Source organism: Mauremys reevesii, linkage group 2, assembly GCF_016161935.1.
Source record: "Mauremys reevesii isolate NIE-2019 linkage group 2, ASM1616193v1, whole genome shotgun sequence".
In the NCBI taxonomy this organism is placed as follows: domain Eukaryota; kingdom Metazoa; phylum Chordata; order Testudines; family Geoemydidae; genus Mauremys; species Mauremys reevesii.
This window is the reverse complement of record NC_052624.1, coordinates 125,881,190-125,904,273: the sequence shown is the minus strand read 5'-3', so window position 1 is coordinate 125,904,273 and position 23,084 is coordinate 125,881,190. Positions and strand designations below refer to the sequence as shown.

Here is a 23,084-nt window from a genome sequence, read left to right as displayed (position 1 = left end):
CGTCTTCGGGACCGGGATCGAGACCGAGACCTGGAGCGCCGTCTATCCCGTCTGTCAGGGGAAGGAGGCCGTATCATAGCCGGCTTACCCGCTGACTTAACCGCCCGCACCAGTGGTGCCGGGGGCCGGAGGCTCGGTGCCTCTGTGAGCTCGATGAGCTCTCTCGCCGTTGAGAACGTCTCGGGCGTGGACGGGAGTTGTAGCTCGACCGCGGTTGGCACCGGGGAGCATGGTGGTACCGGACTCAACGGCCCTTGCGGCGCCAGAGTCAACGGTACCATGCACGGTTTGTGCACCGCCACAGCCGGTACCGGAGGCGTCGGTGGTGGCTGGGCTAAAGGTCCCGGAGGATGTGGTTTCGAGGTCGTCTTCACCGGCATACGTTTCCTCGTTGGGGAGAGGGAACAGTGCCGGGTCGCCGGTGCCGGTTGCAGAGGTCGAGGAGCCTCGGTGCCGGAGCGGCTCAGGGCCGCCGGTGCGCTGCGCGCCGATGACGACTTCGGCGCCGCCGGGGTCGGTGCGGGAGGCTGGAGCATTGCCTCCATAAGGAGCTGCTTTAAACAACTGTCCCACTCCTTTCTTGTTCTAGGCTTAAAGGCCGTGCAGATAGGGCACTTATCTGGACGGTGGGTTTCCCCGAGGCAGCGCAGGCAGGAGTCGTGCGGGTCCCTGACAGGCATGTGCCGCTGGCAATTCGCACAGGGCTTAAACCCCGGTGCCTTGGGCATGAGCCCACACCGGTTGCGGAAGAAGAGGGGTAAATCCCCCTTATTCCCTTATCTTATACTATAACTAACTAAACTTATTCAACTAAGCTAACAACTAAGTAAACTAAACAACTATTTACACTCAAGAGAAGAGAAAACGCTAGGGCTGTGGAAGAAAGAGAGCACTCCACTGTTCCAACTGGCCGTCACGGGCGGTAAGAAGGAACTGAGGAGCGGACGGGCCGGCTGGGGTATATATCCAGCGCCATGGCGGCGCCACTCCAGGGGGCGCTCAGCCGGCCCGCCGGAGTTGCTAGGGTAAAAATGTTCCGAAGAGCCGTGCACGCGTGGCGCGCACACCTAACTGGAATGCATAGGAGCAATCACTCGAAGAAGAACTGTTTGAATCGGATCACAGACTTGCAGATAAGGCCAGAAGAGATGACTGATCATACAGGTCAGCCTACATAAGAGGCTACAGGACTTCCCCTGAGTTAATTCCTGTCCGAAATAGAACATGTCTTTTAGAAAAACATCCAATTTTGATTTGAAAGTTTCCAGTGATCAATTGTTTAAAAGATCTTTAAAATTCCTATGGTTCTGTGGAAGATCAGGAGAGATATTTTGCCTTTCACCACAGCTTCTGTCAGATCTTAAACATATACATTTCAGGTAAACAGCTTGGTTCATTGTGGATGTCCCTGCTCATTAGCAGATTACATTACCTCCTATTTTGAGGGAAATGCCTATTTTGCAGAGAAAAAAATGTATTGGGTTCAGACTGTCCATGAGAAGTTGAAACAAATTCTTCATCTATTTTAGTTCCTGCCAGGAGTGCTCCACAGGGCTGAGGAAGTTTGGTGCTACCACCTGGATTCACATCCTTCCTGGCTGGTGAACTGCTTAGCCCATTTCTAGTAGAATCTGTCAGTGCATCAAATAATGGCAGGCTGCCAACTTCTTAAGTGCATCCTATGCTGCTGCGGAATTACCTGCTCACTTGTGAATCATGTTATTTGGGGTCATTTAAGTCTCATGATCTTCTGAAGCCTTGCAAATTTTTGTTCTTATTTAAAAATGGGCACTCTTGACTTCAGTCTCAAATTTAAAGTAACAGACCGCACTCAGGCAAGGTAAGGGAACAGGGGAACGTGGGAGAAAACTGTGCAGAGGCAAGGTGAGGAGTAGGAGACTAAGGGGAAGTAGTGACTATGCAGTCATAAGGGCAGGAGAATGAGAGAAAGATAAGTATAGCAGTTCCCCTAACTCAAAATGAAAGGAATATTCCAAGCAGCCAGAGCAGGGAGATACACGTTCTGTATAAATTTAAGGTTGAATTTTGAACCTGAAAGGAACACAAATTGGGGAAGGGCTATTAATTGGGGATTGGTACTGCTTTGAGCAGGGGGTTGTACTAGATAACCTCCTGAGGTCCCTTCCAACCCTGATATTATATGATTCTATTGACCCTTGAGACTAAAAACAAATGAAAAAATATGTATTAACTTTTTGAAGTTTTATTTTTTTGGCATCCGTTTCTGAATGGTTGTGGGTGGCACTACTGCTGAAGGGAGCCATCCATCTGATGACAACCTGACTAACTGTTGCTCTGTGCTTCATCTTTTGTGTGTGATTAAGATTGAAGATTGTGACAAGACAGCTGTCTTAGATGCCTTACTTTCCTTGATCTGTGTTAATCTGGATAGGATACAGAAACTGCTTTAGTCTCCTAATAACAAATGAAGATCAAGTATCTGCTGACATGTAGCTCAGTTGCCTTTCATACAGCTGATGACAAGGTGATGTACCTCAAGGCAGAAGAATGGTGCTGCCTTTTGTGGCTCTTACCATCTCAGAATGCCTTCTAGAACTTGTTCGGCAATGGTAACAAGACGGTATAGTGAAGTCTCTCCAGATACAGATCTACAATGGTTCATGGTTTTGACACTAGTAAGACTAGATTACTGCAATGTGTTCTATTTAGGCACTACATCTTTAATCCATTCAAAATCTGTACCTGGCCCAGAATGCTGCAGTAGCCTTGAGCTAAGTGTCTCATTATGAGCATATTACAGTGGTGCTTTATAAGCAATACTGTCCACCTGTGGGTTTTGGTGTGGAGTTTATAGGCACTGTTATTGACCTAAAGAGTCATAAAAAGATGAGGGGCTACCTAATTACAAACCACCTCTTTTCACGTCATACTATTGCAGTTAAATTCAGCAGTGGCACAAAATCTCAATATGAGAAGGTGCTGATAGCATGGCTTTATTCATGAGGGCTCCTTGCCTTTGGAATTTAAACCCCACCCCTTGGTCCAAAAAATAGTAAGTTTATTCACTTTCATGGCATGCTGTGAGGCTCATCTCCTCATGTGGGGTGCTATGAGAAAGATTTTGCTTGATGGGCATCATCAGGAAGGGGTACTTTCCCCACACTTTTTTGCTTTACAGGTTACTGTTGGATTTTGGGTTTTATATCTGCTGATGTTTTAAAGAAAACTGCAAAGAGTGCCTAGAACTTCAGATAAACTGTTTAAATAGACTGTTTAATTCTTACAGTTACAAAGGGGGTAAAACAGCTTGTTACTGACTACTAGTTTATGTTTTAGTAAGTTTGATGAAGACAAGAACACAAAAGAATATCAACTTATTATGGCAGGCTAGAATGATATATTGAAACTTTACTTTAAAAAAAATAAAGTAGTGCAACAAGTGCTGCCATTTTAAACTAACAGACCACTGTAGCTTTATAGAGGAACTTTCTGGTAATTTAATCTATTAAAGAAAAAAAACCCAAACAACTTACAATATCACTGCCAGAGAGCGATGATACAGACGAGGCAGATGAACCTGAGGACAACTGTTGGGTACTAGTTAATGACAAAGCCAAGTGTTGGTTGAAGGGTGATTCAGAGCCTCTGTTCTGTTGTTCTGCACTGCATGGAGTTATGTGCTCTCTTACTTTCATTCTATTGTCTGTTGATAAAAACATGATCATTCAGAAGCACATGAAAACTCATCACCTTGTAGTTTAGAAAAAAGTATTTCCCAAAGTTGCATTAACTAGCTAATGTTAAAAATTTTCAACAGCAAGAGTCTCAGGCTACATCTACGCTGCTCTGCAGTTTGGACTATGAGACTGAATAACTGTGTGCACCAAAGTGCTATGGTAACTCCCATATGAAGACACTGAGGGAATGAACTAAAAGGTTCCTAGTTCGCATTACCATAGTCGCCTTTAACAAAGGTTACAATAATGAGAACTAGAAGCCTTTTAGTTCATACCTGCAACATCCACGCAGGGGAGTTTCAGTGCAACATTGTGGTGCGCACAGCTATTCACCCCCCCCCCCCATAATCCAAACAGCAGAGCCACATACGTAAGCACCCCATCTTGAAATTAAATTCAGGCACATGAGACCTTACTGCAGAATTTTGTAACTAGCCCAGTACAGAGAACATATTTACAACTGGATCAGTCCAAGAAAGTTTTTTCTGTATTTCTTGGAAAGTATTTTAGTAATTTGAAGCTTCTGAGATCAACTCCTGTACTTACCAATATCAGGTGACAGACTACTTTTGCCTCCCCATGTCTTTTTAATCCATGCTCTGTAGTCAATCACTTCCTGTGTCACTTTGATGATTCTACCTAATGTGCTAGAAACAAAGTTATATTTGTAGACCAATATAAAAACTTAGTGGGGAAACAAAGAGGTTAGATATTCAAAAACTGTATTCTACATGAACTACTCAAATGAATTAGATTGATTTAAGATTTAAAGAGGTGATAAAGGAGTAACCAAGGTATTATCTTAGCTTTCATGACTTCGTTTGCTTACTATTCAGTTTAAGCCACTGGCAATGCAGACTTGCTATTAAATGACATTAGTTGCACTTCCTACCTTTACTAGTGTTAGTGACCCTATAGTTGAAATGGACTGTCAGAAAGACAAGTTTCAACCAAACTTTTCTGTAGTAACACCTTTAATAATTAAAATACTTATACTTGATAACAAGAGCACCTCAGAGGTTACAAGTATTCCCTAGAGAAACTACATAATCATAGCTTCCTTATATCCTTCATGGAGTCTCAGTTAGACTATAAGTAATTCATGGAGTAGAAACCTCAGTTAATACAGGTCTTGGTCTCAGACTGGTTTTGACACTGAAAGACCTTCAATCTTTTGCCATAGATTTAAAAAATGGGGGAATTAAAGGATATTAAATCCCTACAAATAATGCACAGTATTAACGTTCAGCATACAGCGGCTTGGAGACACCAGGAATAGAGAAAAACTGGCACAAGTGGTGTGGGATTGCCTGGCCACTGAACTCCAAGAAGCAAAATTATATTTCTGGCAACTATACTATTTACGTTTATTAGAAGCAATCCTAAATCTCTGAGATTTAGACTGCAGAGATAACACCTACAAGTTTCATTGATGACCAAGGGGATACACCAGGACTGGGACTACTTAAAGACTGAGCCCAAGGAGGGCTAGAGAGACACCACCAGAGGAGTACTGAGATAGGCCGTGGTGGACTGTATACCCCAGAAGAGGTCTGTTCTGGTTCACATGCAGACAGTATGCGTGACTCAGCTGGAGGGCTGAGTCGCTGAAAAAAAACACCTGAAAACCACCGAAAGGGGTCACCAGAACTGAAAGAATGCAGACACACTCAACCAGCAAGGGCGCTCATGAGAGGTGAGTGCCGACCCTGTTACATTTGGTACTAGCAGTAGGATTCTTCGGACCTGATTAACAAGGGGTATGTTCATGGAGGAGGTGATCCACCTGTTGGTGGCAGGCCAACAGCAGCAGATAACTGTGGTGCAACAGCAGCAAGAGCAGCAGCAAGAACAGCAGCAGCACACCCAGACCCTGCTGATGCATCTGATAAAGAACCTGCAGAGGCAACAGGTGGCCAAGTTTGCGACACAACAGCAGTGGTGGAAGAGCCACTCCAAGAAGCAGGAGCAGACACACTTCAGTCACATCACATCCGGCAACTTAGTGGGTTTAGCAGGTGAGAGGCCTGAAGCCCAGCCATGGAGATGTTATGGGTGTGGACAGCTGGGGCATTTAAAAGGGCTTGCCCTGGCAGGAATGGCAAGGTTTAATTGCTTTTATTGTGGACAGCTGGGCCACATTAAAGGGCAAAATCTTTGTAAGGGCTGGGCTCAATGCAAGAGGAAAGGCAAGGGCCCCAAGGATAGACCAGATGAGAAGGGGATGCTGGGTGCAAATCCCTATGAGTTAGGGATAGGTTCTCCAGAACTGACAGGGGAACCAGGCAAGGGTGATTCTGGGCAGCAGGACAGTAGGGCTATTGCAAAGGCCCCAAGAAATACACAGCCCATGGCCAAAGCAAGGGAAAAGGCTGTGTGTTTTGCCTGCAGGATGGCAGGGCATTTAAAGAGATATTGCCCTCTCAGAGAAAGGAAGGGCAACAAGGGAAAAGAAGGATATCCCAGGTTGAGGCAAGACTGAGACACAGTCAAAAGAGAGACTGGGTGGGTTTCTTGTCCCTCATGCAGGAGAGACCAAGATGGCACCCTAGGACCAGGAGGGTTTGGGACCAACTAGGTAAGTGAACCAGAGGAAGCATGGCAAAAGGGGTCCAGATGGAGCCCCAAGTACAGGATAATATAGGGACCCAGACAGATTCCCAGGAACAACAGGATACAGATGGGACCCAACAGATTGTCAAAGTCACCGGTTGCGGGTGGGAACCCAAGCTGGACCTCACAGTGAACAGGTTAGCACAGGGACTCAGACAGGGTCACCCCAAGGAAAGAAGGTAGAGCAGGCCGGTTCAATGAATTCCCTCCTAAGTATTGACGAGCTAACTAAATGGCTGGAGTCAACAGAGAGTGAAATGGAGGATCTTATGTGCTGGAGGGAGCAACTGGCCATGGATCTCCAGTTTGCTAAGGAGGAAAAAAAGCACCTGCTCCACTTGGTAAAAGACCTCGAGACAGCTTGTCATGCAGGGATGGACAAGCTGTGGTGTACAGAGACCCTGAAGTACAGGAGGCAAAGGTGAACTGAAAGGATTCTTAAATGCTCTCAGATAAGAAAGACCTGGGAGAGTAGACCCTGACTAAACAGGGCAAAAGGACACACAAAAACACTCTCCAGATAGAGAGGTAGAGGAGAGAGAAGACCCTGCTAAAGCGGGGCAAGAGACTAGTAGAACTATCACCCCAATCCTGTCAGGGAGGGGAGGGGTGAGATGAGATGAGATGGAGTGGAATAGCCTAAAGGCTCACTGCTGGAGGCCTCATGGTTTTGCTACACCCATCCCAGCAAAGGAGCAGTGGAGAGGTCCTCCAAGCAGTCTAGAGTGGTTGCAAGGAAGCAACCAGAGGGGCTGATGGAACAGCCACTCAGGGGCAAGGAGGGCCATATAAAAGGAGCAGCAGAACAGCACAGCAGTTAGTTGCTGGTTGGAACTGGAGAAGAAAGGACTGAGTGCCTGGCTAGAAGACCAGCAGGATCACAGACAGATAAGTCAGGGCAGGGACTGGGGAAGTGAGAGGCTGCCTGGCTGCTAGGACTGATCCAAAGACAGTTTGCTGGCAGGTATTGGGGGAGCAATGAAGGAGCTCCTGGCAAGCTGCTGGGACTAAAGAGACCCCACCAGAGGGATGCTGAGATAGGCCCTGGTGGACTGTATACCCTGGAAGAGGTCTGTTCTGGTTCTCATGTGGACCTTGTGTGAGAGAGACTTGTCTGGAGGGCTGAGTCACTGGGGGAAAAAAAAAAAGAGTGACCTGAGAACCACCGAAAGGGGTTATCACAACTGAAAGAATGCAGACAGACCCAACCAGAAGGGTGCTCAAAAGAGGTGGGTGCTGACCCCATTACAGTAAGACTTTTATAGTAGGGGTCTGTGAGCTACAGGTTTAATTTCTAAAGGGGTCTGCACTGCCATTTGCTATTCTGTAGTGGTCAGCAAATGAAAAAAGATTGAAAAACCACTGTACAATACAACAGGTTTGTCCTCCATACTTCACACCTGCCCTCTATCCTTATGCCTTTTTATGGTAGCTTTTTCCCTGTAAGTTTAGAGGAAAGGGGAAAAAATACATCTCAATAGCCTATCTTACTAAGAAGGCTCAATTACCAGCAGCCTACAGTCACTTAGCCCTCTAATTTACAAGCCTGAACCGTATTTTAGAAAAGCAGACTCAAGGCACGATCTACAACAGAACCCAAAGACAAATCTTGCGCCTAGCATTAACTCCATGTGTTGCATTGGGCAAGTCTACACCTAACGCCACGTCTAACCTTCAGAATTATGTCATCTTAATTTACATCAGCTTACAGCCCCCACAATTATAAAAATGTGTGCACGCGCACACTTGGCTCCTTGTTTCTGTGATGCACGTTCTCGCAAAGATCACTTGTATCAAATGTATTGTCAGTGTGGGCATTGTGGGATGGAAATATGTATCAGTTTGTGTATGGTGAAATCAACAGTTATCCACATTTACATATAAATAAATCTAATCCTTCCAAACCTAGATGTAATTAAACATTATGCTTGTATAACCCAAACTCTTAAAGCAACAAATAGCGGCCTATCTTGTAATGACTGGGGAAAGCCTAGTAATATCAATATTTCTGGCATACGAACACAGGTTCTATTACCCATCAAGTTAACATAGAATAAACTGCAAGGAATGCTTTTGCAAGCCTCTATTACAGTCTCCTTTCCTCTCCTCAAATGGTCATCTTGAGGAATCTGTTCTCCTTCATAGTCTCTGTACTGAAGCAGATCTTATTTTCTCCCAAGACTGGTATATCCTCAGATGATGACTGCCCTTAGTGGGGGAGCAACTGAGCCTCAGCCATGCACAAAGGAATGTAATATCCTTTTATCAAATGAAACCCTAGTCATTTGAAAGGTAAAGTTAGTGTTTGAAAAAACAGGTTCACAGATCCTGTTCATGAAGCCTTCTTTTAAAAAAGCTGGATACATGAAGATTGTCCTGGCTCCTAAAAGGATAGTGTTCATACGTAAACTATGGTAAAACCAGCAAGTTGGCTAGGCATACCTTGTTTGGTATGTCAAAGCACAATAATTTTCCCTCCATCATGGCCCAGAGAAGAGAAGTGAAGGCATACCCAGATGTCTGACCATAAAGAAAAAATGGTTACTCACCTTTCTGTAATTGTTGTTCTTCGAGATGTGTTGCTCATATCTATTCTAGTTAGGTGTGTGCGTGCGCCGGTGCACGGATGTTGGAAACTTTTCCCCTAGCAGCTACCTGTCGGGCCAGCTGGACCGATATAGCACCGATATGGCGTTCTATATAAGACCCTGCCAACCCGATCCTCCTTCAGTTCCTTCTTGCGGGCTACTCCAACAGAGGGGAAGGTGGGTGGGAATGGAATAGATATGAGCAACATATCTCGAAGAACAACAGTTACAGAAAGGTGAGTAACAGTTTTTGCTTCTTCGAGTGATCACTCATATCAATTCCAGTTAGGCGACTCCCAAGCCTTACCTCGGAGGTGGGGTTGGAGTCAAGGAACCGCAGATTGGAGGATCGCTCTGCCAAAGGCCGCATCATTCCAAGAGTGCTGGACGATGGCATAATGGGACATGAAGGTGTGAACCGAGGCCCACGTGACAGCCCTGTAGATTTCCTGGAGAGGAATGTGTGCCAGGAAGACAGCTTATGATGCCTGAGCTCTCGTGGAGTGAGCCGTAACAGCAGGAAGAGGGATGTTTGCCAGGTTATACAAGCACGAATGCACCCGGTGATCCACGAAGATATTCGTTGACAGGAAACTGGGGCACCTTTCATCCGCTCCGCAATGGCGACAAACAATTGGGTTGTTTTACGAAAGGGCTTTGTCTGGTCTATGTAGAAGGCGAGTGCCCTTCGAACGTCAGGAGAATGGAGACGTTGTTCACGAAAGTCAGCATGCGGTTTTGGGTAGAAAACGGGTAGGAAGATATCCTGGCTCACATGGAAGCGGGACACCACTTTTGGTAGGAAGGCTGGGTAAGGTCTTAGTTGAACTTTATCTTTATGGAAGACTGTATAGGGCGGCTCACATGTGAGAGCCTGTAGTTCAGACACTGGACATGCAGAAGTGATGGCCACTAGGAAGGTGACCTTCCAGGAGAGATAGAGAACTGAGCAGGAGGCCAGCAGCTCAAAAGGAGGGCCCATAACACAAGAGAGGACTAAGTTAAGGTCCCATGCAGGCATGGGTGGCTTCGTTGGAGGATGGATTTTCTCCAGGCCTGAGTCTTAGTCTGGCGTGCTGCACCATGTAGGTACAGGACGCCATGAGACCCAGCAACCTGAGGCACTGCCTTGCTGTGGTGGTGGGAAACTTGCAGAGGCTGGTAATTATGCCTGCTATAGCCAGGTGCCGTGCTTCCGGAAGGAAAGCCCTCGCTTGGTTTGCGTCCAGGACTGCACCTATGAACTCTATTGTTTGAGTGGGTGCAAGGATGGATTTGCCGATGTTTACCATGATACCCAAGCAAGTGAACGTGTCCGTGTCCATGATTAGATGTACCTGAGACTGGATATGATGGTGAGACCGGCCCTGTATAAACCAGTCGTCAAGGTACGGGAAGACGTGCACGTGGTGTCGACGAAGACAGGCTGCCACAACCACCATGCACTTGGTAAAGATGCAAGGGGTTTTGCACAAGCCGAATGGGAGGGCTGTGAACTGATAATGCATCTTGCTCACCACAAAGCAGAGGAAACAACTGTGAGACGGAGTAATCAAAATGTGAAAGTACACATCTTTCATATTGAAGGCGACATACCAGTCTCCCAGATCCAGTGAGGGAATGACAGTGGCTAAGGAGACCACATGGAACTTCAGGTTGACAATGTACTTGTTGAGCTCCTTGAGGTCCAGAATAGGTTTTAGGCCTCCCTTTGCCTTGAGGACAGGGAAATAGCGGGAATAGAGACCCTTGCCCCGGAGCACCTGAAGAACTTCCTCCACTGCCTCTAGGAGGAGGAGGGATTGAACCTTCTGAATGAGGAGTTGTTCGTGAGAAGGGTCCCTGAAGAGGGATGGGGAAGGGGGGTGGGAGGGTGGGATGGTATGGAAATGGATAGAATATCCCATCTGCACCGTGCAGTGGACCCAGAGGTCCAATGTGATACAGGAACAGGCAAGGTAGAAACGGGATAGATTGTTCAGAAAGGGATAACTGTCCGGGGTAAGAGCTGGTATTCGGTCCTCTGGCACACCTTCAAAATGGGTGCTCAAAATGGACTGTGCTTGACCTTGCCCGGAGGAGGGGGGCGCTACTGTCTATAGATCTTCTACTTCGACGAGAAAAGTCCTGCCTCAGTCTGGGAGGGAAAGGGCATTGCTGGGTTTAAATGGCTGCCTTTGGTTAGCCGGGGTATGCATACCTAAGGATTTAATTATATTCCTCATGTCCTTTAAGGTATGCAGGCAGGAATCAATTTGTTCTGCAAACAAGCCCTGGCCATCAAAGGGGAGGTTCTGGATAGTGTGCTGAACCTTGGGCGGGGAGGCCTGAAGATTGAAGGCAGACATTCCGCTGCATGGCAATACCTGATGCCAGAGTGCATGCAGCTGCGTCCACAGCATTGAGGGAACCTTGGAGAGAAGTCCGAGCAACCGATTTACCTGCCTCAGCAATAGCCCCCAGTTCTGTACGAGCTTCTGCTGGGAGAAGGTCTTGAAATTTGAGGACCGCAGACCAAGAGTTAAAAGTGTACTTACTGAGGATCGCTAGCTGGTTAGCGATCCGCAGCAAGAGACCCCCAGTAGAATAAATTTTTCTCCCAAAAAGGTCCAGCTGTTTAGCGTCCTTTGACTTGGGAGCAGGCCCTTGTTGGCCCTGCCTTTCCTTGACGTTTATCATGTCCACCACAAATGAGCATGGGGCGGTGTGGGTAGAAAGGTATTCATATTTCCTGGTGGGGACAAAGTACTTTCTTTCTACCCTCTTAGCTGTAGGAGGGATGGAGGCCGGGGTTTGCCAGAGACTTGGCATTGTTCTGGATGGCTTTATTCATGGGGAGGGCCACCCTGGAAGGCCCCTCCGGGCCTAGAATGTCCACCATAGGGTCCTCCTCCTCCTCCACAACCTCCTCAATTTGGAGGTTCATATTGAGGGCCACATGTCGCAATAGTTCTTGAAGGACCCTAAAGCCCATTGGGGGTGGACCAGACATGGACATGCCAGCCACAGCCTCATCAGGGGAGGACGAAGACGACTCCACTGGAAGGGCCGGTGCAAAGATAATCTCCTGGTCAGGCATGGGTGGTTCCTCCGGGGTGCCTGGGGGAGCCCCTACCGCATGCGCTGGCTCCGCAGGTTAGTCCAGGTCCGGAGGGGGGCGGCTGAGAGTCACCTCGGGGGGCAGGCGCTCAATCCTGACGGAAACTGGGCAACTGCGGGGGGGAGCGCCTGCCCTGTGCCCGGTGATATGCCCAGGGGGTCCAAAATTGCCACTGGGGCTGCCAGCTGGGTGCTGGGGGATCTTGGCCGAGGTCCCCAGTTGGGGCCGGGGAATGTCAGAGAACCCTGAAGCTCTCTCCGACCTGCCAGAAGGGGACCGAGATCACGATGGCCAAGGAGGAGCAGTGCACGAGTGAATCAAAAGGTGGCACAGAGTCCCGTGGTAGGCATGGGTCATGCGGGGATCGGTGCCAGGACGCTGATCGCGACCGGTGCCACGATGAAGAGCGGTGCCGGGCTGGTGAATGGCGCCACTCCGGGGAGTGATGCCACAATGGAGCACGGTGGTGGGCCGCGGGCCGGTGCGACAGTCAATGCGAGGATCGGAATTCTACACTGCGTTGGTCCAAACGGTGCCGCGAGGTCGCAGACCATGACCCAGCAGTCGATAACTACCTCGAGTGGGAACGGCTCCGAGGATCCAGATTGCTAGACCAGCGCCACGAGTCTAACCGGTGCCATGAGTGAGACTGGCACTCATGCCGGGACTCGGAACGGCGGCGGGACTCCGAGTGGCATGGACATGCTGGTCTGTGGGCTGCCATTCTGAACATCGCTGATTTACCCTTGGATGGTACCGGGACTCGGGTTGGGGCTGGAGGCACCGGAGCCGTCATTTTGATGAGCCCTCTGGCGGCCTCGAAGGTATCCCGTGTGGAAGGTAACGTGATCTCTTCCACTTGCACTGTCCCTTGTGCAGGGCTGGGATAAGCAGATCTGGGCCTGGCAGCCATATCCTGCTTAGAGGCCTGGTTAGAGTCTTGCTCAGTCGGGACCGGGACAACTGCTTCAGCCCTAACAGGGGGTCCTTCCAAGGCTTGCTTCTTTCCAGCAACCGGGGAATGGGAGCGGTGCTGAGGCAGGCGTTTTTTGGGGCCTGGGAGATCACCGGTCCCGAGAAGAGCACTGGATCTTCTGCAGTGCTGAAGAGGGTACTGCAGGAGGGGCACTCCGCACCGAAGCACTTGGGCCTGCGTCTTGAGAGGGCCGCAAAGCAGACTCCATGAGGAGTTGCTTGAGTAGAATCTCCCTCTCTTTTCGCATCCGGGGCTTGAACGCCTTACAGATTCTACACTTGTCCGCCTGATGGCCCTCCTCCAGACACCTGAGACCGGAATAGTGGTAGTCACCCGTAGGCATGGGCTTGTTGCAAGAGTTGCAAGGCTTGAAGCCCTAGGACAGCATGCCCCTGAGCCACGCAGAGCAGTCATTAATGGGACTGCCCTCAACTACTAAACTACGCTTAATACTATAGGAAACACTTAACACTAACTAATAACAATTAATCGACAATCAAGATAAGAGAAGCTAGGGATAAGTGGAGCACTTGAGACAGGAGACCACTGTTCCAACAACCGTCACGGGCAGTAAGAAGGAACTGAAGGGGGGGTTGGGCCAGCAGGGTCTTATATAGGACACCATACTGATGCCACTACAGGGGCTCCCCAGCCGGCCCGACGGGTAGCTGCTAAGGAAAAAGTTTCCGACATCCATGCACGTGGCACGCGCACACACCTAACTGGAATTGATATGAGCAGTCACTCGAAGAAGAACTTATTTATATTATCCAAATATCTGAAGAGATCTAGTTGTCTGGTAGAGTCTGCCTACTTTCAGAATCTGGTGAAAATCTGGTCCAACTTGTGTCTCACTCCCAAGTCTGCTCAGACATTAAGTTTCCCTTCTATATAAATGGTTGACCATTTGTCCTTCAATATCGAACAGAGGCAAGTAAGTTTAGTTCTCTGGTTGTTAATGCTGGTAAATTTTCCAAGCTTGTGTGTTAATCAAATTGGGAAGATAATATGTGCAGGAGTATAGGGGAGGGAGAGTGGCCTGAATTAAGAGAACTATTGAGATAGATTTGGAGAGGAAAAGAGGTAGAGCTCATACCATAAACAGGGCAGAAAGATAAGGCAGGAGAGAGAGAGAGAAAGAGCGCGCACGCGCGAGCGAGAGAGGAACACACTAAAAACAATGCAGGAAAAGCCATACTGATAATCTATCCTAGGAAAGAAAATTGGAGTGAAGCCTTAAGGAATGGAAGGCAGGATTCCAGGATAGAGAAACTGAGCTACCCCCTTGTTTTTAATAGATGATCTTATGGACTTGAGGCTTTAGAGCTTTATGGGTCTTGTTTAAGTTTGGAGAGCCTTCATATGCTTCCCAAATCCGAGACTTCTACATTCAAAGAAGTTACCCCTTCCCTCAGAAGTGTCGGTTCTTTGTTTAAGAGGGATGGGTTGTGTGATTTGTTCTCTCCATCTAGGAGTTGAAAGGACCAAGAAATACAAAATGATATCTAAAGCTTCCTTTTCTAGAGTGCCTCTGTCATGTTTGACTAAGCGCACTGGCAAAGTAAGAGGTTATCGGCAAGAGCTTGTGGCACAAGAACAGAACACAACTCCCTACATGACCACACAAAGGCCTAACAAACCTCCAGGACCCCTCAACTGCTCCATACCTTGCTACTGAAGCAGAAGGAGTGAGAGATTGTTGGATGCAGAGTCTTTGATAGCTAGTTCTCAGAATTACCTCAAAATAGAGGGATTAACTTTGTATAGCCCTGTATGCACTACTCTTGTTACATTCCCCTCCTTGACAGACTCTGCCTTAGTGGTAAGTGGAAAGTTTAATCCTGAGTATCAGCGGTCCAGTCTAGAAGCAAGTATGCAGGGAGGTCATGACTGCACATTAGATGACAGGAGAGAAAGCCTGGAGATCCACAGTCACCATGTTAAAAGCAAGAATTAGGCCACTTGCAACAGGCCAGAAATGTGAAAGACTGGATCCACTTCGTGGTAGAGAGCAGAGATAATAATACTTTCTGTTGGAAGCAGAACAGTAGAGGCATTTTGCCACATCTAGCCTTTCAGAGCATTCCAACTCTGCAAACAAGAGGCTTAACTACATGGGGAAATTTTCCAGCTTAATGATTCTACTTGTTATACAGGGGTAACTCCCCATATAGACACTTATTCCATAACTAGTGGTATAATTATACTCAATTACGCCAATAAGTTTCCCCATGTAGATAAGCCTTAAGCAAGAATCTTCGCAGAGCTGCCTCCAATTTGGCTTGAGGGATTTAATTCAACACGTTCACACATACAATGTCGATCCGGAGTTGCAAATGCAGAGAGTTTAGACGACTTATCAGCACTTTGCTGTAAAATGCTATATAGGTTACATGCATTATAAATATCAAATCTTGAAGCTTGACAACTTTTTTTAAGGACAATAAAAAACTAATTAGTACATATAAACTTAATACATAATTTTCAAATGGCCATAAGCATGAATAGTGTCATCTTAGTAATTTATGAAAGCAGTATTTAAAAACTGCGTAAATACTAGCCTGGCTTTGTTCAGGCGGTCTGTTTTAGACAGCACTCCTAATTCTTTGCATCTTATAGCTACACATTCACAAATATGCCACTGAATTTAAGAAAGCAGTCCACACTTTTGAGTAATATTTAAAATAGTTTGCTTGAGAAAAAGAAGAGGATGTATCCAGAACAGAGACCAGCATATCGCCTAGATTCCATCCATGCTGAGGAAAGGGAGATAGAAGAATAAAAGCTCCCACCAGATTTGCTAGGCAGTCTGCTACGTTTCCCTAAACAGACACTTCAAGTCATGTGCACCGAAACATGCACTCTTACAACACAAAGTTTAGTATGAAAACATCTGTGCAAATTTCAATAGAATGGTAGTAGACAACAAATAAATATCCCTTCTTCTATTTGAGAAGATTTTAATAAGCATTTTCAGATATTCCTATTTGATTACCTAAACATATGCATATTTAAGAAGTGGACTATTACCTCTCGGAATCTCTATTTGGATATGATCTTGCAAGCGGCGATACTGCATGACTAAGAACAATGTAGGCATAATCAAAAACTTGTTTCACTTGCATGGCACCGTAAGAACTTCTGCCAACGTCATTTCCTGTAACAATGTGACAATTATCAATTAACGCATTTTTAAACTAGTATCCAGAAAAATCCTGTCACCCTGAAAGCTCAATACCAAAGAAGCTTCACCACAGATGGTGAGAGTTGATTATCTGAAGTATCTCATGCTGAAAATTTGTCCTTGCACACCAAAGTGTGCTAACAAAACTGCCAAACTGAATTAGGGCAGCCAGTGTAGTCTAGCACTTTACGAATGTCAGTTTTTATGTGTGGTGACGTAAGAAACTCAATCCCAATAAAGAGGATTAGACTAAAACCTATAAAACAAATTTCAAGTAATCACTGTTAAAAGTAGCTTCAATCTACCCTGCATTATTTGTATGGGGAAGGTATCTGAAATTTTAGAATAAGTTATATATTATTCACAATAATAAAGCACAGCCGAATGCTCCCGTGACTGATCTCTTGTCTTTTTGAATTAACAGTTTTTGTTACTTCGGAGTTCACTGCTTCTCCTGTTCTTACCTCCTCTACGCTAACCAGAAGACTCAATATGCTACAGAGACTGAAAAGCAAAACATGGCTAGATGAGTAGTTGTCCATAAGTTAGATGGGGAACTGCCATCACCTGTCAACTGTTGTAGCAAAAAAACTCCAAACCAACACAACCTAAGTTATTTGTGAGCCAAAAAGGAATGATATGTACTGTAATTAGATCTTTACGAAAAGGCAGGAAAGCTGTAAACTAGCATTGCAACTTCAGAGTTTGTTACTAGAAATTGCAATTCATGGACTAAATATTTCAGAACCAAAAAAGGATAATTTACTAACGCTACTTTAAGGGCAGTTGAGCTGAAGAGGTATAAAGCATCAGAGGGATGCTTCATAACCACCTCTTTTCCAAACATTTAAGAGCAAAACCTAGAACAGTTCCTCCAGTTGCCCCTAGATCCAAGACCAGTCACTTTAAGAAGACAGTAGCATGATTCATGCCAAATCCTAGTTAGATGAAACAATCTTAAAGTTAAGTTTAGTCACTTTTCAGAGCAGAACCTTACTTCTAGTCCATTGAATGTAGTATTGTAGAGTTAGTCTGTCACAATTATCTTCTGAGGCCTGAAGCCTCAGAAACCAACTGCTTCCACTTCACTTATTACCAGTAATAAGGTTTCTGCAGACCAAATTAAGCTCCTAATTACGCTTATGCAAACCACAGTGCCTTGATAGGTTTGCAAAGGTATAGCTGGTGTGAACTTAATTCTTAGTTTCATAAAATTTAAAAGCCATAAGGGGCTATTAGATTATCTAGTTGGATACTCCCGTACATCACAGGACACTAGTTTTCACAGATACACATATATTAAGCCCAAAGACTTTAGACCTTCAGTACTCAGGAGACTTTTGCCACAGGGAAAGGACAGGAAAGACCAAGACAGGTGCCACCAATACCAAAAATGCAATGCAGGGATTTGATTAGGTTAGATATGCCTACCTAGCAGAAGATACTTAACTTAACCAAGGGAAGGGGGAGGTTTTGGTTTTGTGGAACATTGGGGCTCTTACTACAGAGAGGTGGCTGTACAGTTCTGACATCCTCTCTCTCAGTAGTAATGTTACCAATCTCCTCAGTGATATATTAGCTAGGGCAAGGAGGAGGGCTTTAAACCAACTATGAATGGGGAGAGCAATAGCTCAGTCGTTTGCACATTGGTCTGCTAAACCCAGGGTTGTGAGTTCAATCTTTGAGGGGACCATTTAGGGATCTAGGGCAAAATCAGTACTTGGTCCTGCTAGTGAAGGCAGGGGGCTGGACTCTGACTTTTCAGGGTCCCTTCCAGTTCTATGACATAGGTATATCTCCATATATCCAAGGCAATAATGGTACAAATGCCCAAATATGTATGCCAGCCCCAATCCATTCATGCATATAACAAATCCAAGCACCAGAAGGCATATAAGGAAGTTTTTAATTGTCAATATAAACTAGTGATAGCGGACTAGATAAATAAGAGGAACTGGAGATGCACATGTATGAGAGGAAATAGGATATGGCTGGTATTATTGAAATTTGATGGGATAGGTCATGACTGGAACATTAAAATCTATGGCTACAACTTGTTCCACAAGGATAGGATGGGAAAAAGGGAAGGAAGGTAGGCACTCTATATGAAAGACGCAGTTACCTGTTACACAGTCAAACTACTCAGAATCACAGGACCTCAGAAGTTTAATCCAGAAGCATTAAAACTAGTAAAACTAAAGATAGGGGACTGGTGGGCACCTGTTAGACTGCCAAACCTCAACTTGAGAACAGAACAAACTGCTCCCTTAGCATCTAATGTGCAACCAGGGGGGTAGAAGAGAGAATCTGTGGGACATGACATGTGGTCAGTAATAAATTAACTATTATTTTTAGAAACTCCAAGGAAGTTTTAATATAAATTCCGAACCCAACATAGGATAACTCAATATGCGGCTTCATTCTGACGGAATGAATTCTTAACTGCTTACCTAAAAATTAGCTGTTGCCTAAGTACTAATGAAAGTGATCAGCATATATTTCCCTTGTGCAAACAGAATACAGCACTCCCCAGTAATTATGTATATTAAGAAGGGCCAATTTTCCAAAGCCTGAACCAATTTTTGGCATAATAGACTGGGAACAAACTTAAGGCAGGAAGTGTTAATGGAAACTCAGAATTGTTCAAAGATGTACTGAAAACCCAAAAGCCATGATTTATAGATAAGGCCAAAAGGGACCACTGTGATAGTCTAATCTGATATCTTGGATAACACAGGTCGGAGGATTTCCCTGAATTAATTCCTGAGTAACTTCAACTTCCAGCCATTGGATCTTGTTATACCTTTGGCTGCTTGTCCAAATAACCCCTCTACCTGATTTCTGGTCTCCAGGTATGTACTCAGACTAATAAAGTCACCCTTTAACTTGTCTTTGTTAAACTAAATAGATTAAGTTGTTGGAGTCTTACTATAAGATGTGTTTTCCATTTCTTTAATCCTTTTTGTGACTCTTCTTTGAACCCTGTCCAATTTATCAGCCCCCTTCTTCAACTCTGAATACCTGAACTGGACACTGTATTCTAGTAGAGGTAACAAGTGTCAAATACAGAAGTAATATAACCTCCCTACTCCTACTTAAGATTCCAATTTTATACATCCAAGTATAACCTCCCTACTCCTACTTAAGATTCCAATTTTATACATCCAAGTATCACATTCTCTCGGCCAGAGCACTGCATTGCATGCCCATGTTCAGCTGATTATCCACCATGACCACCAAGTATTTTTGTTTTATTTGTAGGATTTCAAATTTGGCTGCAATGAACTGCATATTGTTTGTTTGTGCCCAGTTTACCAAGTTACCCAGATCACTCTGCATCAGTGACCTGTTCACATCATTCTTTACCTCTGCCCCAATCTTTCGGTCAAATGCAAACAGTGATAATTTTATGTTGTCTTCCAGATAATTGATAAACAGTATTAAATAGTGTAGGGTCAAGAACTGATCCCTATGAGACTCTGACTAGAAATGCCCCCACTTGTTTGTTCCTCATTTGCAGTTATATTTTATTTATTCACTTAATGTGCATGTTGATTTTGCATTCCAGTTTTTAAATATTGTCATGAGGTACCAAGTCAGTACTTTACAGAAGTTGAAGTATATGACAACACTTTTACTTTATCAATAAAACTTGTAATCTCAGCAAAAGAGATCAAATTAGTTTGACAGGACCTATATTCCATAAGCCCATACTGAGTAACATTTATTGTATTAACCTCCTTTAATTCGTTATTAATAGAGTTCCATATCAGTAATTCCATTATTTTGCTCAGGACCAATATCAGGCCGACAGGCCTATAATTACCCATGTCATCCTGTATGCCATTTTAAAGATATTGGCACAACTTTACTTTGTGTTCCAAGACTCATTAGAAGTCAACATTAAGGAACAAGAGACTCCTCAACCAGCTCTTTTAAAACTCTTGAATGCAACTCTTGGATGTGAAACAGTTAGTTTTAAGATGTTTAACTTTTGTAGCTACTGTTTAACATTCTTCCAAGTTACTGTTCAAATAAAGTGTGCCATCAATCATGTCATACAAATATATCTGGCTTTTTTCCCCAAATTGAATCATTCTGCCTTTACTGCATTATTGACAATTGTACCATTTCCATTGAGTAATTCTATCATTTCCATTGGCTCTGGTGGCCAGAGATTTGTGGTTTTTGCTTCCTTTATAAAACTTTCCTACAATTCCTAGCTACCAATTTATTATTATCAATTTCCCCTTGCTTCAATTTGTTACATATGTTTAATTTTTTTATAGCTGCATTCACTTCCCCTCCAACCCATGTTGGTTTTTAACTAGCATGGCCTTCTTTTGACAGACTTGCTAGGCATTTAGTGAAATATTCTTGAACAGTTGCTAATAATGCATGATTCATAATTGTATGTTTAAATCCTCTCACCTGGTTTGGCTCAATCATTTATAGCTTTGTGAAACTGGCCCTTTTAAAGCACCATGTACATACATTACTGGTTTGGACTTTATTCTGTTTGGATAAAGAATGTAATGAAGTCATGATCATTTGTACCTAACCTACCACTATTATTTAATTCTGTGATTAATTCCTATTTATCTGTCAAGCACGGACTAATACAAGATTCCCCTTCCATTTTTCCCTTCCCCCAACAAAGCTGGATGCAACATTTTCTGAGTTAGGAAACTCATCTTTAATATTTAGAAATTTCAAGGATGTTTAGCACTGGCAGCATGAGATCTCCAGCAGGTGTCACTCAGATTGAAGTTTCCCATAATCTTTTTTTCCTACATATTACAGATAGGGGCTTAAGGAACCAGTCATCTTGTTCTCTAGTGTGATCTGGTGGTATGTAGCATAGTCTTATTAGGAGTATCTTGTGCTTTTTTTAGGACATTAATCCATAAACATTCAAGGTCATTTTCTGATGTCAGTGACTCAAAACACGTAAACTCAATAGACTTGCATACAATAACCAAACAGATAAAGCTAGAATTCCTGTAATATTCATATACAGGTAAGTATTTTAAATTGTAAGATAATTTCTTCATATATACCAACATAATTCTGAATGTTACATATCATTTATACATTTTTCCTTGTGTGTGCTTTTAGTCTAGCACTTTGTAAACTTAACTGAATACAAGGTATGGACATCTTAAAGCAACACAATGTAGTTCCTTCACATAACAAAGAACAACTTTGATCTTTGTCATACTTTTTTAAAAATCAGAAATGTAGAGTATTTAAAAAGTTATGTAATCTTACCAGGGAGGAGAGGATCTTCAATGCACAACATGGATGGTCTATATCCATTGGTCATGGCTTTCATGATTTCTTCTTTGGCAATATAGGCACCTCCATTTTTTATTCTAATACCAGTTTTCAAGTAATTAAAATTTCTTCCATACAGTTCAAAAAATTCTACTAGAAGCATTCCAAGGTTTTCATCAGCTCTCCTGGCATCAATTCTTGGATGCAACTGTAAAGAAGAATGTCTGATACTTACTAAAAACTGAGGGTGGATTATAGGCATGTACTAGCAAACTGACAAACCATGTACTAATGGTTAGACATAAAACGAGTCCATTACAGCCACTTCATAACCCAAAGGTTGCAATCCTATTACCTTTCCCAACTAAATTCCCCTAAGCTTTCCTTAAACTTCACTTCACGAATGTAACCAAGAGGGGGCAGCACTTGAATAGTATATGGAGCCTATAGGTACTTAACCGAATCTTTCTACTTAGTCCAGTTTTCTAGTCCAAAAGCAATACAGAAGAATTGCCACTTAGATTTGATGCCTAGAAAATGAAGGAATAGTGGTTTAAGTTTTCATAGGGATTCTGCAGTGGTGGCAGTTTTCAGAAGATGGACAGAAAATAGAACTCAGTGCTTCCCCTACAAATGCTTATGCGTTCTAGAACAGATACGCATTGCTGGCCTCTCACCATTATCCCCACATTTTACCAGATGTACACAACTTGAAGCCACCTTAGACAGCAGACAACTAGCCAATAACTACCGTATATACTTGTTTATAAGCTGAATTTTTTTAGTAAGAAAGGGAAGCACCAGAGACGGGGGTCGGCTTATGAACGGGTATAGAGAGGGAGAGGTGAGAGACAGCCCCTCTCCCCAACAGAGGGAACAAGGAGAGGCAGCACAGCCAGCAGAGACAGAAGGGAAGAGGCAGGGCCAGAGTCTCTCCACTTCTGGCCATGCTGCTATTCCCCCAGCCTCCAAAGCAACTGCAGCTCCGGGGCTGGCAGGCTGCAGCTGTGCTTCTCAGCCCCACCCCCCAGAGCAGGCTGTGGCCACGCCACCTGGGCACCGGATCACTTTGTGGCCACGCTGCCTGGCCCAGCCCGCTGGAACATGCTGCGGCCGCGCTGCCCAGTCTGACCCGCCGGAGAAGGCTGCGGCCACGCTGCCCAGCCTGCCAGAGCAGCTCCAGCCAGGTCAGAAACATCCTGCCCTGGCCCTCCCCAGATAAGGTGGGAAGGGATGGGATGGGGAAAGTGTGGGGGTCCCGGGCTAGGGGTGGGGTCATGTGGGGGTGGTCACAGGGGTCACTCCCTTGACTCCCTGCTTCTCCCCCCCAAAAAAAATTTCCCCACCAGTTGCTGTCCCGGCCCATCAGGGTAAGCAGCTGGCATGCCAGGACATTTTGTTTACTTAGGTTTACCTCCATGCCTGTGGATGCTCGAGGTAAACAAACCATCTTGGCCCACCAGCGGCTTATCCTGATGGCCCGGGAGCCAAAGTTTGCTAACTCCTGAATTATAGGGTTGGTTTATGAACGGGTTATAAAAATTTTCCATTTTTACTTATCCATCTTGGGGGGGGGGGGGGGGTCGGTTTATAAATGAACCGGCTTATGATCGAGTATATACAGTAA

The 23,084-nt window shown here is 44.9% G+C and overlaps 1 protein-coding gene across 5 annotated transcripts in view; it reads right to left on the bottom strand.

Annotated features, from left to right (window-relative positions):
- TENT4A (terminal nucleotidyltransferase 4A) overlaps window positions 1-23,084 on the bottom strand; it is a 96,282-nt gene that overhangs the window by 34,527 nt on the left and 38,671 nt on the right. For all 5 annotated transcript variants that reach the window (XM_039524017.1, XM_039524018.1, XM_039524015.1 and 2 more), the window contains exons 7-10: window positions 21,452-21,665; window positions 16,027-16,153; window positions 4,266-4,366; window positions 3,516-3,685 (exon numbers count right to left, since the gene is read on the bottom strand). In XM_039524017.1, the coding sequence (XP_039379951.1) occupies window positions 3,516-3,685; window positions 4,266-4,366; window positions 16,027-16,153; window positions 21,452-21,665 (612 nt within the window). The remainder of the gene's footprint in view (window positions 1-3,515; window positions 3,686-4,265; window positions 4,367-16,026; window positions 16,154-21,451; window positions 21,666-23,084) is intronic.